General features: G+C 33.7%; 2 protein-coding genes across 2 annotated transcripts; one reads left to right on the forward strand and one right to left on the reverse strand.

Moving 5' to 3' along the window:
- The first annotated feature begins 2068 nt into the window (after positions 1 to 2068).
- LOC125842663 (formin-like protein 2) lies at positions 2069 to 6370 on the forward strand. Its single transcript, XM_049521985.1, has 4 exons — positions 2069 to 3473; positions 4132 to 4331; positions 4883 to 5127; positions 5521 to 6370. Exons 1-4 carry the CDS (start codon positions 2302 to 2304, stop codon positions 6175 to 6177), a joined length of 2274 nt encoding a protein of 757 aa, XP_049377942.1. The 5' UTR covers positions 2069 to 2301; the 3' UTR covers positions 6178 to 6370.
- A 687-nt stretch (positions 6371 to 7057) lies between these two features.
- On the reverse strand, positions 7058 to 12292 carry LOC125842461 (BTB/POZ and TAZ domain-containing protein 3-like). Its single transcript, XM_049521756.1, has 7 exons — positions 12174 to 12292; positions 11901 to 11984; positions 9523 to 9902; positions 9162 to 9292; positions 8595 to 8901; positions 8138 to 8451; positions 7058 to 7401 (listed from the first exon to the last, which is right to left on the reverse strand). Exons 3-7 carry the CDS (start codon positions 9853 to 9855, stop codon positions 7254 to 7256), a joined length of 1233 nt encoding a protein of 410 aa, XP_049377713.1. The 5' UTR covers positions 9856 to 9902; positions 11901 to 11984; positions 12174 to 12292; the 3' UTR covers positions 7058 to 7253.
- Between the last annotated feature and the right edge of the window lie 3799 nt (positions 12293 to 16091).

The following is a 16091-nucleotide window of genomic DNA, read 5'->3' on the forward strand; positions in this document are numbered from 1 at the left end:
TATAGAGGTTATTTAGGTGCTTAAATTGTATATTTAAGTTTTTTTACCCATTATTTATTAATTTCTAAAAAATAGTAGTTTACCAATTCCGTTTTATTCACCGCTACAACCCACCGTTATCAACGTGTGTCATTATCAACTATCATCCTCAGTTATACCATCACCATTGTCAATCAATACAGTCATCCATCACTCTACTAGCTACTATATACAATCATCACGATTAATCATCATTGTCATAACAGACAACAATCACCACCACCATTAGTTGTTCCTATCTTTCACCACAACGAACTACCACTATCCATCACTACTAGCAACCATCATCACCACTAGATACAACATCACGACATGTACCACTGCACCACACATCATGTACCATTGAACCATGCGTCATGTACATTTAAACATGCCCGCAACATCATCATTTGCCAACGACATCCCCAATATTAGGATAATTTAATATTCTATTATTTTTTAAATAAAGACAACAGTCTTAATTATTTAACGGAAAAGGGTCAAAATTGTCCCTGAACTATATGAAATAGACTATTTATACCCTTCGTTACATTTTGGGATCAAAAATGCCCCTGTTGTTATTCTAAGAGACCACAATACCCTCAAGAGTTAACACCCCAATTTTTTGTTGGTGTGGCAAGCCACGTGGGACTAATCCTTCCACCTAAGTGTTGCCAACTAGGATTCACTACAAAAGAACTAGACCTTTCGCGGCAACAACAGTCGCCACAAAAGCCCAGAAAATCGTCACTAAAAGTTTTTAACATTAAATTCTAATTTTGTGTTTATTTCTTCATTGTTTTTAAAAAACTAAATATGATATCGATTAAGTAGGAGTCTGAAGACACTATATGTTTTATTTTTATGTCATATGTAAATGTACAATGATGCATTATATATATATATAGTAGGAGATTTGAATCGAGAAGTAATTTTGATTATTTTTCGTAATAATATTGGATGATTTTAATATGGATATTGCAAGTTATTTATTTTAGAAAATTAGGTCGCAATCGAAAATTAATTATCATATTTTTTTGTTGAAAATTTACTAGCGAATGGTTGTTGGAGCCTTAGTCGCCACTAAAAATCACTCATAACCTTTAGTGGCAATATTTTGGGATTCTGCCACTAAAAGTCAAGTTCTTTTGTAGTGAATCTTAGTTGGCAATGCTTAGGTGGAGGGATTAGTTCCATGTGGCTTGCCACATCACTAAAAAATTGGGGTGTTAACTCTTGAGGGTATTTGTGGTCTCCTGGGATAACTGCGGGGGTATTTTTGATCCCAAAATGTAATAGAGGGTATAAGTGGTCTATTTCGCATAGTTCAGGGGCAATTTTGACCCTTTTCCGATTATTTAATAATCAAATCTTAACATAATACTTTAATATTCAAATGTGTATTCAGATCCAAAACATGTAAATCTTAAAGTACATCTTAATATTGAGATATGTACTTAAATTCAAGTTGTTTTAATCTTACCAAAAAAAAAAACAAATGAGGCCTTTAATTTGTTCTATTAATTTATCCTGTCTGTTATTTGTTTTCCATGTCTCCTTACATAATTGACTTGCAAAGAATCTTCATTACATTTTCTTCAATTTTTAAGAGGGAGCAAACTCAAGTATTAAACTCCTATTCTGTAACATTCTCTCACTGACCTACCTCTGAAACAGTATGGACAATGCTGCTGCTTTTATTAGTAGTTGTCTCTCCACAAAAAACAGAATTTCGCATATGCTGATCCAGGATATGATTATTACAGGTTCAAATTCGAAATTTTGCCACAACTCATTCGACTTAGGGTTCAAAATCTATGTTTGTACTTGTTTAGCCAACTTTATAATATACATATTCACAGTCTGAGCCAAAGTTATTGGATTCGAAATCGCACCATGTAGGATCTTCTAGTTTCTCCATATCCCGGACTCGAACCTAAAACCTTTGAGCCCTAGTGCTTCAATTCTTCTAAAATTGAGGTTCCCTACAAGCAGCACCATTCAATTACACACTATAACAACCCATAATCAAAGCTATCCTCCCAATAGCACACCCCAGCTACCTTACTTACTACAATGGCCACTCATCATTCATCAAATATCATGGCATTTAAACCTCTCAATCTCATATAACTCCTTATATTAACATTCCTTTGTGTCTATTATATGTAATAAATAGTGAGTCCCACTTTTATCAAGAGTTGTTCCAATCTTCATATATTCTATGTGATAGTTTAAGTGAAATTCCTATGAAAATTTTCCATTCACAACTCACAATTGATAATGTACTCTCCATTGTTTAGTCTTTGTCTAATCTTTACCTTCTTCCTTCTCTCCTCTGCTACTCATCGTCGCCTTCTCCATCAACCACTTCCTCCAACTTCAACTCCATCCATTAATAAAGCTAAACCTCCATATCCTCATTTTCATCCATTTTTCGTATTTTTTCTTCCTCCTCCTCCTCCTCCGCCACCTTCGAATGATTTTGCCACTTTCCCTGCTAACATTTCCTCCCTCATTCTTCCACGTTCCTTGCATTCCTCTAATAATTCCATCACCAACAAATTCATCGCCATTCTCGTATCTGCATCCATCCTCTCTGCTACATTCGTCACTGTCCTTGTTCTTTTCTTCTTCCTTTACCATCGCCATCCCCACCGAGAAGATGAAAGCTGTGATGATGATCACGAGAGGAACGATACTCTCCGGCTTGTCTCATATAATACAACCCCTTCTCACATTGAAATTGAAAAGGAAACGTCGTCAACACTTGTGAGTTGTAGGGAAGAAATTGCTCAATCTTCTACTGCCTCAAATAACTATGTCACGCTAAACTACCAAAGAATTGGATCACCAGAACTCTGTCCTCTCCCTCCATTGCCACGACATCAATATTTCAAGCAACATCATAATATTGGATCATTTGAAGATGAAGACAACGGATTCTTCTCCCCCAGAGGATCCTCTGGGGGTAGAGGAAGTCCCAATTTCATACAAAGGAGTTTCCGGTATCAATATCTGAATTACAGTTCATCAAATGATTCATTATCCAATAGTCCTTCTGGAGAATTGAGTTTGGCTAAATTTCCAGCACTGCCGAGGTTTATTCTTCAGCAAGTGGAGCATAGACCAATGTCATCATCTTCAATATCTTCTGGTAGTACTCATAATTCCCCTGCTTCTCAAATTCCAAGTTCCTCACTACAGAATCCCGTGTCTACTATGAGTAAATTCGGATATCCTGAGAGGTATGTATCGAGAAGACTTCCACCTCCACCACCACTGCCACCACCTCGAGTCGTAATCGAAAATGATGGGCCATCGATGCCCGTTTCATTCCATAGTGCTGATGGAGAAAGTATAAAGCCAAAGCTAAAGCCTCTGCATTGGGATAAAGTCAGGGCCAACTCAGATAAAGCAATGGTTTGGGATCAACTGAAGTCTAACTCTTTCCAGTAAGATTTATGTTATCACTCCCAAGTATTTAAACCAATGTTGCTCCGACTCTCCAAAAATGTTGCGGCACGTGTCAGATCCTCCAAAAACACACTACTTTAGGAGAATTCGACGTGCACCGATCAACACTTTAAAGAGTCTGAGCAAACATAGATATTAATTAAATTAATGCATATCTTTTTATTTAGAGAGGTTATTAGTAGTATGAACTTGTTTGATCTTCTAACTTCTTTTTTAAACTAGTTTGATCTTCTAAAGTTTTAACAGCTTGATGATTCAGTATATCCTTGTTGTCAATGGATTTTAGTTCATTTCATTGGTACGCCGTCCCAATGGCACCATTCAAATTTTGAGAGTCAAACATTTTAATCTTGATTGAATTCAAACATGTTTCCTTATTTTTTTATAAAAGAAAAGTTACATAATTGAAAATTACTGTAAGTCACAAAAATTGACAATTCAAAATACTTAAATCACAGTCAAAGAAAAACTTGTTTGACTCTTGAAACTCGAACAGTGTCATATAAATTGGGACGGAGGGAATATATATTTACTAATCATGATAAACAAAAATGTTTCCTAATCTTGAAGAATAGTTTTATTTGTAATTTTTTTTTATTTTCCCCTTTTTTTTTTTTTTTTTTGTTGCCATTTTAGGTTAAATGAGGAGATGATTGAAACATTATTCACTATAAATTCTTCAAATTTAAATTCAAAAGATGGTGTAAGACTCCCAATTATTCCTGTGATGAATCAAGAGAAGCAGTTACTTGACCTAAAGAAGTCTCAGAACATTGCAATTTTGTTGAGAGCACTTCAGATTACTAGTGATGAAGTTTGTGAAGCACTTTTAGAAGGTTCGACACTATTTTGTTTTGTCATATTTAATTGATGTCTCATTTTTTTACACTTAAATACCATGTTTTTATACATGAGATGCACTTAATCCACACATCAAGCGTTGCACTCTCACCACTAGATCAAAGTCATGCTGGTTTCTTTTATGTCTCATTATTTTATGAGTTTTATTAAGAAGTTTAAAGGCCTTTTAATGTATTTTGACTGTGGTGGTTTCACATTCTAGTTTTAAATGTTTAACTGCAAATTGGCACTACTATAACATGGTGACATTAAATTCTGGTCCTACCAAGTGATGTGTCCATTATTAACATCTTGAGCCATAGCTAGCACAGTACTATTTTGTTGGGATGTCACATTCATGTTTATGAATGAGCTCTGATGCACATCAAACCTTTCGTTTTACATATTTACTCATTTAACATATTCTCTTTGCCCCTTGAACCTCCTCCCAGTCTAGGCGAAAAAGTGAAAATTAAGGTGCTTTTGCATAAGGAACTACTTATGTATCTTCTTGATCCTAAAAAAAAAAAAAAAACAAACAAACCAGGTAGTGCTGACACACTCGGAATGGAGTTACTGGAGAGTCTGATAAAGATGGCTCCCACGAAAGAAGAAGAGCGGAAGCTGAAGAACATCAAAGATGAATCGCCATTCAAACTAGGCCCTGCTGAGAAATTTCTCAAGGCAGTGGTTGATATTCCTTTTGCATTCAAGAGGGTAGATGCAATGCTTTACATAGCTTGTTTTGATTCTGAGATCGAATACCTTAAGGGGTCATTTCAGACATTAGAGGTAAATTATGCTTTGCATCCATGAGCTCGCGAACCTAGTCTGCATTGATGGAATGACACTACAAACTCTGCAGTTGTATGATGATAAATCTTGTGGTATGAGTAAACTTCTAGTCTGAAGTTTACCTTTTACTCTTTAGGGGTTTACTCTTCTACTTAAGTTCCTAGCTAGGTTGATTTTGATCCCTTTGCTGAGTCTGAAACTCCGACTCCCCAACTCAAAACTGGCTGGAAATGCCCGTTTTGAGCTTGCTCAGGGTGGATGTTCTCGCTGATCTTGACTTTACAGATAGTCAGCTTCTGTTTTTCCATATGGAATCTCTTAGAATTAGGGACCTTTAGTTATTTAAAATTTCACTTCTGTCACTTTCTTTTTGTTATTTCATTATTGCAGATTGCATGTGAAGAGTTAAGGAATAGCAGAACATTTTTAAGGCTTCTGGAAGCTGTACTCAGAACCGGAAACCGTATGAATATGGGAACAGACAGAGGAGATGCACGTGCCTTCAAGCTCGACACACTTCTTAAGCTTGTAGATATTAAAGGTGCTGATGGGAAAACCACCCTTCTGCATTTTGTTCTTCATGAAACTATTAGAGCAGAAGGTTCTCATCTTTCTGATGCTGATCTAACGTCTCGCGATGAGGCTGAGTTTAGAAATGGTGTTCACGTTATTTCTGCCTTGAGCCACGAGCTTGCTAATGTGAAGAAAGCGGCTGTGATGGACTCGGATATTCTTAGCAATGAAGTTGCAAAACTAGCAGCAGGAGTTGCTAAGATTACTGATGTTATAAAGCTGAATCAGGGGTTGGTTTTGGATGAGAGTAGCAGGAAGTTTTCCGAGTCGATGAATGGATTCTTGAAGAAAGCTGAGGGAGAGATTATGAATATACAAGCCCAGGAGGAATTTGCTCTATCCATGGTAAACAAGCTAACAGAATATTTCTATGGTGACTTGGCTAAGGAAGAAGCTCGACGGATCAGGATATTTATGGTAGTTAAGGACTTCCTCTCTATCATTGACCAAGTGTGCACAGATTTGGGAAAATAACAGAGAAAACATTGTACTTTTCACAAGTTTTTCACGTCGACAGTGAAGGCAACAAGGTAACTGAAGATAAAATATCCTGGAGTTCTTCATCCCTATATGTATTTTATATGCATTATACAGAGATCTTACCATATCAGAAAAAGTTATATGTATTATATTGAAGAAGTGAATAATATCGTGATTTTATCATTTATGGGATGGTTGGAGTTAACGAGTTATGTTATTAGCGTATGCTCTTGATACTGTAGTTGATTATTGCAACGTATAGTGGTGAATCTAGGATCTAGAGTTGTGAGTTCAAAATGAATGTAATCTTACTATATGTATACATTATAATATATGTAGACATAGTTCAAGGCGAAAGCAATGTATTCCACTGAACCTGCCATAGAACACTCCTCCTTGGGTAATATTTTAGCTAGGCTAGCTATAACCTTGAAAATGTGGTGTAGCAACTTTATCTCCTCAAAGTTCACAATGATTCTTTCGATCGAAAAGCTACAACAACAACAAAACAAAAAAAAAAACATTGTAATCCTACAGGTGGAGTCTAGGGAGGGTAGAGTGTATGCAAATCTTACCCCTACATTGAGAAGGTAGAGAGATTGTTTCCAATAAACCTATGATACCTGAACAATGGATAATAATCTAACCTATAAACTGATACACTTATTGTCACATATAAATGGTATAGGGAAAAAATATTAAACAAAACTAAACATTCAAATGTTACTTCAGCAGCCTAGCAGATCAACCAGGAACCTAATGAAAGAAGACAATTACTACTAAAGAACACAAATGTGCAGTTGTATCATACTCTTTTAAGAAATAGTAATACTCTTCTTGTTTCATTCAAAAAATGATAAGACAGATTTAACTCTGGAAAATACATAGAGTTGCTATATATTTGAACTTTTTGTATCAATTGTTTTATGGAAAAGAGGACAACTGACCATAAAATTTCGGCCATAAATTAATCAGAAATAGAAACGGTTACATTATTCTATATGTGAATAGTTGTAATTAACACAGCTTCTATGGCCAGCTAAAATATTGGCCATATGTTGTTATAAGCATCATAACACTATTCTATGGTCATTAAAAAATGACCGCCGAGATGAGAATAAACTCACAGCATTTCTTGCTGCTCTCACTTTGCTTACTAACACCTTCCACTTCACCTCGTCCTTCTTGGTCTGTTGCAGCATTTTCTCCTTGAAATGACTGAAGCAATAAAAATTTGACATTTGTTAATGGTGGATAATTGAAGTGAGCGATACAAACAGAAGGAAAGTAGTTGACCAACATTTACAGGATTTTGGTTTTCAAACTGAGAATCACTACTATTCCAAGCAACACACGTCCTTTATAATTTTGTGCTGATTCTCAAGGGTTCAACGAGTTTTACAGAAATGGTCAACGGCTAAATATATGCATACCATGCATCTTGTAACACTCATTTGTCCATCTTAAACTAGATGTGGTACTGTGAATAGTAACTTGGTATTTTTTGGATATACTGCCAATACGAGTAGGGCTACAACACAGCTTGTCTTTTGATAAAAATGAGTAGAATTACATGTTTAGATATTGAAACTTTTTGACTTTTCAACTTTCACGACCTGACTTCATCTAGATGCTTCAAAGGTAGAGTGTTAGTTGTACAACAAAGATGCTTCAAAAATATACAATTGGTCATCCTTAATGCAAAGAAACATTTGCTTGCCCTGCAATACTTTGTAATGCAAGGCACAGAACTAAAGTTGATAGCAGTTATAGCATAGTCCTAGGAGGTGATGTCAACAATTGGCATGTAATCTACTGTGGACAAGCATAGTGCTAGCAGATGAAGTCAACAAAACGCAAGTCATCTACTGTATGACAAAACTTTAAATATATATCCACTTCACGAACTGTGATTCTATCTAATAAAATATCACCAGAAAATTGATTCACTTACCTACAAAGAGGAACTTTGCAAGAGTCGGGTTCTTCACAAATGCGTGAATGTAGCTCAAAAATCTGCCACATTCGCTTACAACGTACACATCCACCAGGAACTTTAATTTTGCAATTAGAGAAATGACGGACCAGAGACTCCAGCCCCTTGCATGCAGGAAAACTACAGGCCTCTTGGCCTGCTTTAAGCACCTTGTCACGAGGTCCAATAGTTCGACACCCATCCCTGCAAATGTGAACCAGAGCTTCCATAGCTTCATGCAGCTGCAAATACACCTTTTTCTCTTCAATTTTCTTAAGCCTATCTTGTTTTCTCTGAAAAACAAACAATAAGAAGATTATCTATGCCAATCAATATACTCCAAATGACATTCAGTGGATCTGGGACAAATCACTGGGTGTTCAAACTATCAAGGAGAATGTGATATTCTCTAGACAAATTGCAGTAACCATCTTACCGTATCAGCTTCAACAACAAATTCTAAAAGTTCCTGTTCAAGTGCGGGATTAGCACGTCTCATTACTTTCCAACCCTCAGTAGATGATATGCTCTTGAAGTTCCCCACAACCATACGAATGCAAAAAAGAGTAAGCCGTGGTGCATCACAGTCCCTCGCCAACTGAAGGACATCTATCACGTTATCCAAGGTCAACCAACCCTGCTCCAAATGGTTTATGCACACTCTTTTGAGTGATGGTACTGAGTAGAAATGTGATAAGACCAACAGATGCAGAACAAACTTCTTTACATCTCCTTCGTCGTAACTGCATTAGGTTAAAAAGGTGACATAAATGACTTTATGTGTAGATAAAAGTACCATGTAAATAGCTTTGATGTCGGAGATCTTCATAAATTTATGATGCTATGCAAACATTGCCCTTTGACTCAATTATATGTTTAAGAAATTTAAGATCATTCGTACCATTCTTATCCTGAATAGCTAATGTTGGATAAGCATTTTTATCAGCAATAATAAACTCACTAAAAGATTCAATAAAGCTAAAAGGTGAAACTTTCTGCATACCAGGCTGAGTAGAGGAAACGGATGAATACATAGACCGCGCCATGAGGTACCCCAGCGACCTTTATGCATCTAATACCATTCCTTACTTTGGATTGCTGCAGAAGATTCCCCAGCACTGGAGATGCAACAGTCTATGGAAATGACAAGGGAGAAAGCACAATAAATAATGGGCATTGTTAATAAAGAATACCTGACAGACAAAACAAGAAGTTAAAACGTTCGACTTTCTATAAAATCCCAATTCAGTGCAAAACAGTATCCAGTCAAAATGAAGATAACAAAACAGTAATCTAGTGAATGCCTCAACGAAAAAGATGTGTACGGTATGGGATTGGTAGGATATTGTTAAGGGAATACTGACCAGAAGGGCATAATGAGCTGGAATAACTGATCCATTTTCTGCAATTACATGTACATCTGCACCAAATCCTTCTTTGAAGAGCCTGTCCCATGTATCTTTTGGGACACAATCAGAATTAGCAAGTTGTCGAGGAACAGTGGCTCTTGATTGAATTTTACCAGTAACTGGAGGAGGTTTCGGAATATTAGTAGGTAGATTACAAACAGGAGACGTTGGATCTTCAAAAAATTCAACACTGTCAGCTGCGCCTTCTTCTATGCGTATGTTGAAGGATCCACCAAAAGATTCAACAGCTGCTGATAGCCAAGAGGTATGCAAGTCTGGTGATGCCATCAACTACTAGTCCAAATATTTATCCAACAAAGAAATATCACGACCACCTATTGAATGAAATAAAAGGCAAAAAAAACAAGTTACAAACTTCCAAGCTTCACTCAGGAATATCTAACAAACTAGACATCCATTATAATATTGTAAAGATATAACACCTAACTCAACCCCAAATGCTAGCTCATGGCGGGGATTGCCCGACTCCGTATAAGCAAACCACCAATCCATTCTCCAAACAATGTGGGACTCTAACACCCTCTTTACACTTAGGCACAACTAGAGAGTGGACTAGAAGTACAAACGGAGATGGACCTGACTTTGATACCATGTTAATATATGGCACCTGGATCTAACTCAACCCCAAAATAGCTCGTGATAGGAGAATTCTTCCAGTCAATATAAGCAAACCACTGACCCATTCTCCAACTAATGTGGGACTCTAACCCACTCTAACATATAATATAGCAATTCAAGTTCAAATAATCCAACCCAATTCAATAGTTCTATGCTAAAAGGGTAGCTACCGCACTAAGCCTGCGCTATGAGAGGGGTCCGGGAAAGGGCCAGACCACAAGGTTCTATTGTATGCAGTCTTACCCTGCAATTCTACAAAAGGTTGTTTCCACCACTCGAATTCGTAACCTCCCGATCACATGGTAGCAACTTTACTAGCTACGTCAAGGCTCCTTTCTTAACAATTCTATGTTGTTGATTAGTATTTGTCATGCCAAAGTAATTTTTCCAAAAAAGAAAGAAATTGGCATCCTTTTAACTTGTAGTTTAAGCAAATAAAGGGGAGTAAAAAGAAATAATGGAATAAAAGCTCAAAAAGAACCGACAGTAAGAGCCTTCAAATATCTTAAGGACTAATAACTTTATACTAAATTCTCTATTTGCTTTAACCAACTTTTCTTCCCTTCAAAGTTAGAAGCCTGTTTCATGCTTTTTTCAAAACCCAAAATTGAGTAACATTCACAAGTACCATTAGACAAAGAACCAAAACATAAGAAAGAAATTGCCAGACAAGTCCTAAAAACTTCATTTTTATTCAAACAAATAAAATACACAAATCTTATAAAATGATATACAAACATTTATTTATTAATAGATCAAAGTTTTGCTCTCCTTGACTAATTTCCTTTCTATAATCAAAATGTGGCAGGCTTTATCTTTAAATTATTGCAAAAATCAAGCAACACTAGCTAGTGGTCAATGAATTAAGTTGAAAACTACGAGGTCTCAGGTTTAAATAAATCCCATCAGATATTTTAAAAAAAAAATACTAAGAGTGTGTTTGGTATGGAGGAATATAGTTTTCAGAAAATGTTTTTCAATTTTCCGGTGTTTGGTTAGTCAAAAATGTTTGGAAAATATTTTCTCTAGCAAAACGAACCCCGGTCCTTCATTCCCCATCCCATTCCGCCGCCATAATGTTTTGATAGATACCACATAAATACACTTGGTATATTATTTTCTTGTTTGCTTACCAAACACTAGAAAATAAATAAAAAATCAACTTATTTTCCTTCATGCTAAACACACCCATAATTTTTCTCATATGTCTCCGTTTTAATGTACAGAGTTATCTAATATATATGATTGATGGAAGATGACAAATGTCCATAAAACAAAACAAAGGCAAACACAAGTTGGCCCGAATATCATGGTTATAACAATAGAAATCAAGCAAATCAATCCCTATAAATTATAGTAAAAAAATATAATTAGAAATTTCTGAAAGTTAAAAATTACGAGAAAACTCTAGATCCTACGGTTCCATTTCCATCCCTTGATTAAAAAAAATAATATTTTTTTCAAAATAAATGGTCTTGGGTAAGAAAAAAAAAACATATCTGAATTATAGGCTACATAACTAGTACCAAACAATTTATTTCTTATCAATTTATGATATAGTAAAATTAAACTGAGAAAATTCTCTATCAGAAAATAAAATAATCCAAACTTGATAATCCTTTTAACTTATAATAATAATAATAATAATAATAATAATAATAATAATAAAAACAAGTTACAGACTAACAACATACCTTATAGCAGATAGAAAAAAAATAAAATCTTCAAATCTCTTCAAAATCTCCTCTGTAATTGTTCAAGCTTTCAGCTCAAAAAACCTGTACAGTTAAAAAAAAAAATTAATCAAAGAAATTTCCATGAATTTAGCCTATCCAGAAAATTCTGATCTCAAATATTTATCACATTAGCTAAAATAAAGGGTGCCAAAAATAACAGAGGAAAATAATTTTGATTAAAAATATATGTTCCATTGATGTAGATGATAAAAAAAAAAAAAAAAAACTTACATGAATGGACAAATTGGAATTTGGGTATGATAAAAACAACACTTTTTTTTTTAATATTTGGAGAAAACAAAGTTGTGGGTTTAAAGAAGAAGAGAAGGAAGAAGTACTTATTTGAGGTGTAGCCAAGTGGTATAGAAAAGGAAAGGGGGGGGTTCTAATAAATACAGAATCTTATACCTAGGAGTATAAATATAAAATGATGACTATACTTAATTGGTCAAACTTTATTTAAGTAATATGTATTTTATAATAATCAAGTTTGACTTAATATTATGGTATGTTAGTAAAATAAAAAGGGAAAATTACCTAACTACACATTATTTATTATTATATTTTCTTATTTTTTTCTACCATTTCATAAAATAACAAAAATCCCTTTTTTTGCTCCCATCAATCCTTTTTCCGGATACATTAATTTGAAATCTTCTATTCAAGATTTTTCTTCCTTTTTTCACTCCACAAATCTCTCCATAGTTACTTTCATTAATCAATTTTTGAATTTCAAATATTCTCTTTCCAATTAATGATTTCAAGTTATTCAAGAGGTAGATTTCTTTCAATCACTTTACTTTTCGATTTCTTTACTTTTATTTTTTATTTTTTCATCTTAAAAAATTACTGAATCTTTTACTCACAGTTTCTTTATGGAAGAGATGTGGAAAAACCTTGCTAATGCACAAAGTTCATCTTGGAGTGCATTTGGAATGGCTCTAGGAATTTCTAATGGCGGTCTTGATACACTTTATTCCGTTGGTTCGATCTTTCAGTTTTTTGGGTTTACACAATTAGTCCGAGAAGGATACATCTTCGACTTATAAAACAACTATGGAAAAACGCTTAAAAAGGGGAAAATGTTGAGATAGTGGTGGCTATGGTAACGGCTTTGGATCGAGATCCATAGGTGACGTCATTTGTTGACAATGGAAAAAAGATACGAGAGTTGATCCAGAGCAAATGAGGATTTCTTCGTCAGTTTTTTTTCTTTGCTTTCCGCTGATTAGATTGTTGACTTTTTTTTTAAAAAAAATGGCTGTTCATCTTTTCTGATACATATGGGTTCAAATTTTTAATGTATCTAGTTATTTTGTTTCTTAAACTAATGTATAATGTCTTCGTTTCAACATTATGATACATTATAATTTTATCATGCACAATGTATCGTGTTCAAATATTAGTTTTGATACATAACCTTAGTTAGTATTGATAATTGATACAAAAATTCTACAAAATGTATCATTTATCATGTATCAACCTTTTCATCTACAAATTTCTGATACATATGAATTCCCCTCTTTTAGTATCGGGCTTACCCAATTTGATTATGAGGATGTAAACTTTTATGAAAATCGATCAAAACAACCCATTAATCATGAAGAATTTGAGAGCAGAGAAGTCGAAGATGGATGCATGCTCGAGTTCTAATAAATCCACTATTCAAAAACGCCCCAAAAAGAAAGAAAAAAAGTTGGATCTGCCATTGTACGACCATCACTACCAAAGATACATATTTTCAATGTATCTCATTTATTTTGATTCTTAAATTAGTTTTTTTTAGTGTTATCATTGATCCGATACATCACTGCTACAATAACCTTTGTTTTATGCAATGTATTTCATAATTAAGGTATTTATGCATAACTCTAATGTTGTTGAATCTTCAATTAGTGTTTATCGTGTTCAATATAAATGTACTTGATACATAAACTTTGTGGTATATATCACACGCAAAAAATATGCTATTTGAAACAATTACATGTATAATATTTTTAAAATAAAATAAAATATAGTATTTATCAAACAAAATAAGATACATAAATAATAATGTATCATGCACTAAATTTTTAGGCATGATATGTAAATTCGAATTCATACTAAATGTATCCGATATATAACAATTACCAAACAATAATGTATCGATCTCAAACCTAAAATCTTATGGACAACACTTTCTTATTTAATGTATCTAGTAGAAATACAACACTTATCAATTTAAATTGAAAGGATCTTCATGATGTATCTTTTAAAAAAAAAATCATAATTTTGAATCAAAATTGAAAGGAGCTTCAATGAATTAGGAGAATAATTTGAAACTCAAAATTTTCAACAATTTGAATCAAAACTGAAAGGATCTTCAATGAACTGGGAAAAGAATTTTGAAAGTTTCTTCGCTGAANGGGGGGGGGGTGAAGAAATTTGAAAATTTGAACTTCTTCGTTCTGTTAGGATTTATCTTTGTATGATTGAAAGTCAGAAGAAACGTAAGAAGATCGAAATATTCATTATGTATCGAATAAAATTTTTGGCTAATGGATGAAACGGAGAGAACAATGAACATGAAGAAGAAATTTAAGTTTTGAATTTTTTTGGTTTGTTACACTGTATGATTGAATTTTTGACAATAATTTGGAATGGAATAACACAATTTATGGGATCTTAATTTGATTTTCAGTTTTTTTTTTCTTAATTAGTCCAACAGATGGATATTATGAGATCTTAATTTGATTTTTCAGCTTTTTTTTTTCCTTAATAAGTGCAACAGATTGATACATAATGTATCAACAATAATGTATCTGTATCCTTAATTATGTATCTGAAATGCCTAAAAAACATAAGATTTGTGTAATTAGAAAAAGAATAGGGATAGAAGGTAATTTAGGTTTTACACTATGGATTTATGTAAGTTATACAAATAAAAATTATAGATTGGTATTAAAATTGTCTTAGTTCTTCGTAAAGACTTATCAAATAAGTAAAAGTTTACAAAAATGCATAACACTATCACAAAGTTATTCTAAAAAAAAATACAACATTTATTGATCAGACTTTATTTCAATTCAAAATTGGACTTTGGTTGGTAAATAAATTTGATCGAAAATAATGAATTTGGTGAACATAAATAGTAAAGTAGGAATTGATTTGAAGGGATACCAATTTTTATGTTGGTAAATGGTGAGAATAATTGCTATATGAGGTATAAATTGTTTAAAAGTAGTATGAATTAAATTTTTGGTTTACATATGAAATAAATGGTTGTAAATATAAATGTGGGGTTTTAACAAAATACAAACTTGTGGATCAATTTTTATATTTGAAAATTTTCAAATCATGATTTGGAATTCCAACATGTTTTTTTGGAAAATTTGGGACATCTCGTGATATAAAATCATGAGATGAAATCAACTTGAAATCACATGTCCAAACACTGATTTCATTTATTGCATATCTCGTGATAAAGCTTAAATGATTTCACTTCATGTTCATGTATTGATTCAATTGAGTTGCTTTCAGTTATTTGTTTATTCAGTCATATTACATACTCATACATTCAATGTACTGATTTCATTCGACCTGCATCTTATTATGATGCAGATACATGTGTTCAGGATTATCAACAAGCATTTTGTTGAGATCACTTTGCCCTTCAGATAGTTTGGGTGAGCCTCCTTGCATTATGGGGGACTTCACATTTATTTTCTAGTCAATTGTCTTGAGATGTCGTGGGTCTTGCCCTGACATCCATCTTGAGTAATAGAGGCTTCATAGATAGATAGAGTTGAGGAGTCTTTCAGTATTTACTTTTTCCTGGAGATGTTTTGCAAACTATTACACTTATGTTATTGAGTATTTTACAGGCAGTTTGAGTAGAGTTTTTTTTTCTTTGAGTTTAAATGTTCAAAATTTTTGTTTTAAGTCTTTTATCACTTGAGTAAGTCTTCCGCTAAGTAGTCAGTCAGGCCAAGGATTCGCTTGGGGACCAGGAATGATTCTCAAGTGTCGATCACGTCCAGGGTGTAGGCTCAGGGCGTGACATGAAATTTTTTTATCAAGTAACGAATAAAAAAACATGTGAAAATATATAATTTACTTTTTTAGGTAGTTACGTTTTGTATATATAATTTGTGATGTTTGTTGCAGATC

This window comes from Solanum stenotomum, chromosome 10 (assembly GCF_019186545.1).
Source record: "Solanum stenotomum isolate F172 chromosome 10, ASM1918654v1, whole genome shotgun sequence".
NCBI classification, from domain to species: Eukaryota; Viridiplantae; Streptophyta; class Magnoliopsida; order Solanales; family Solanaceae; genus Solanum; species Solanum stenotomum.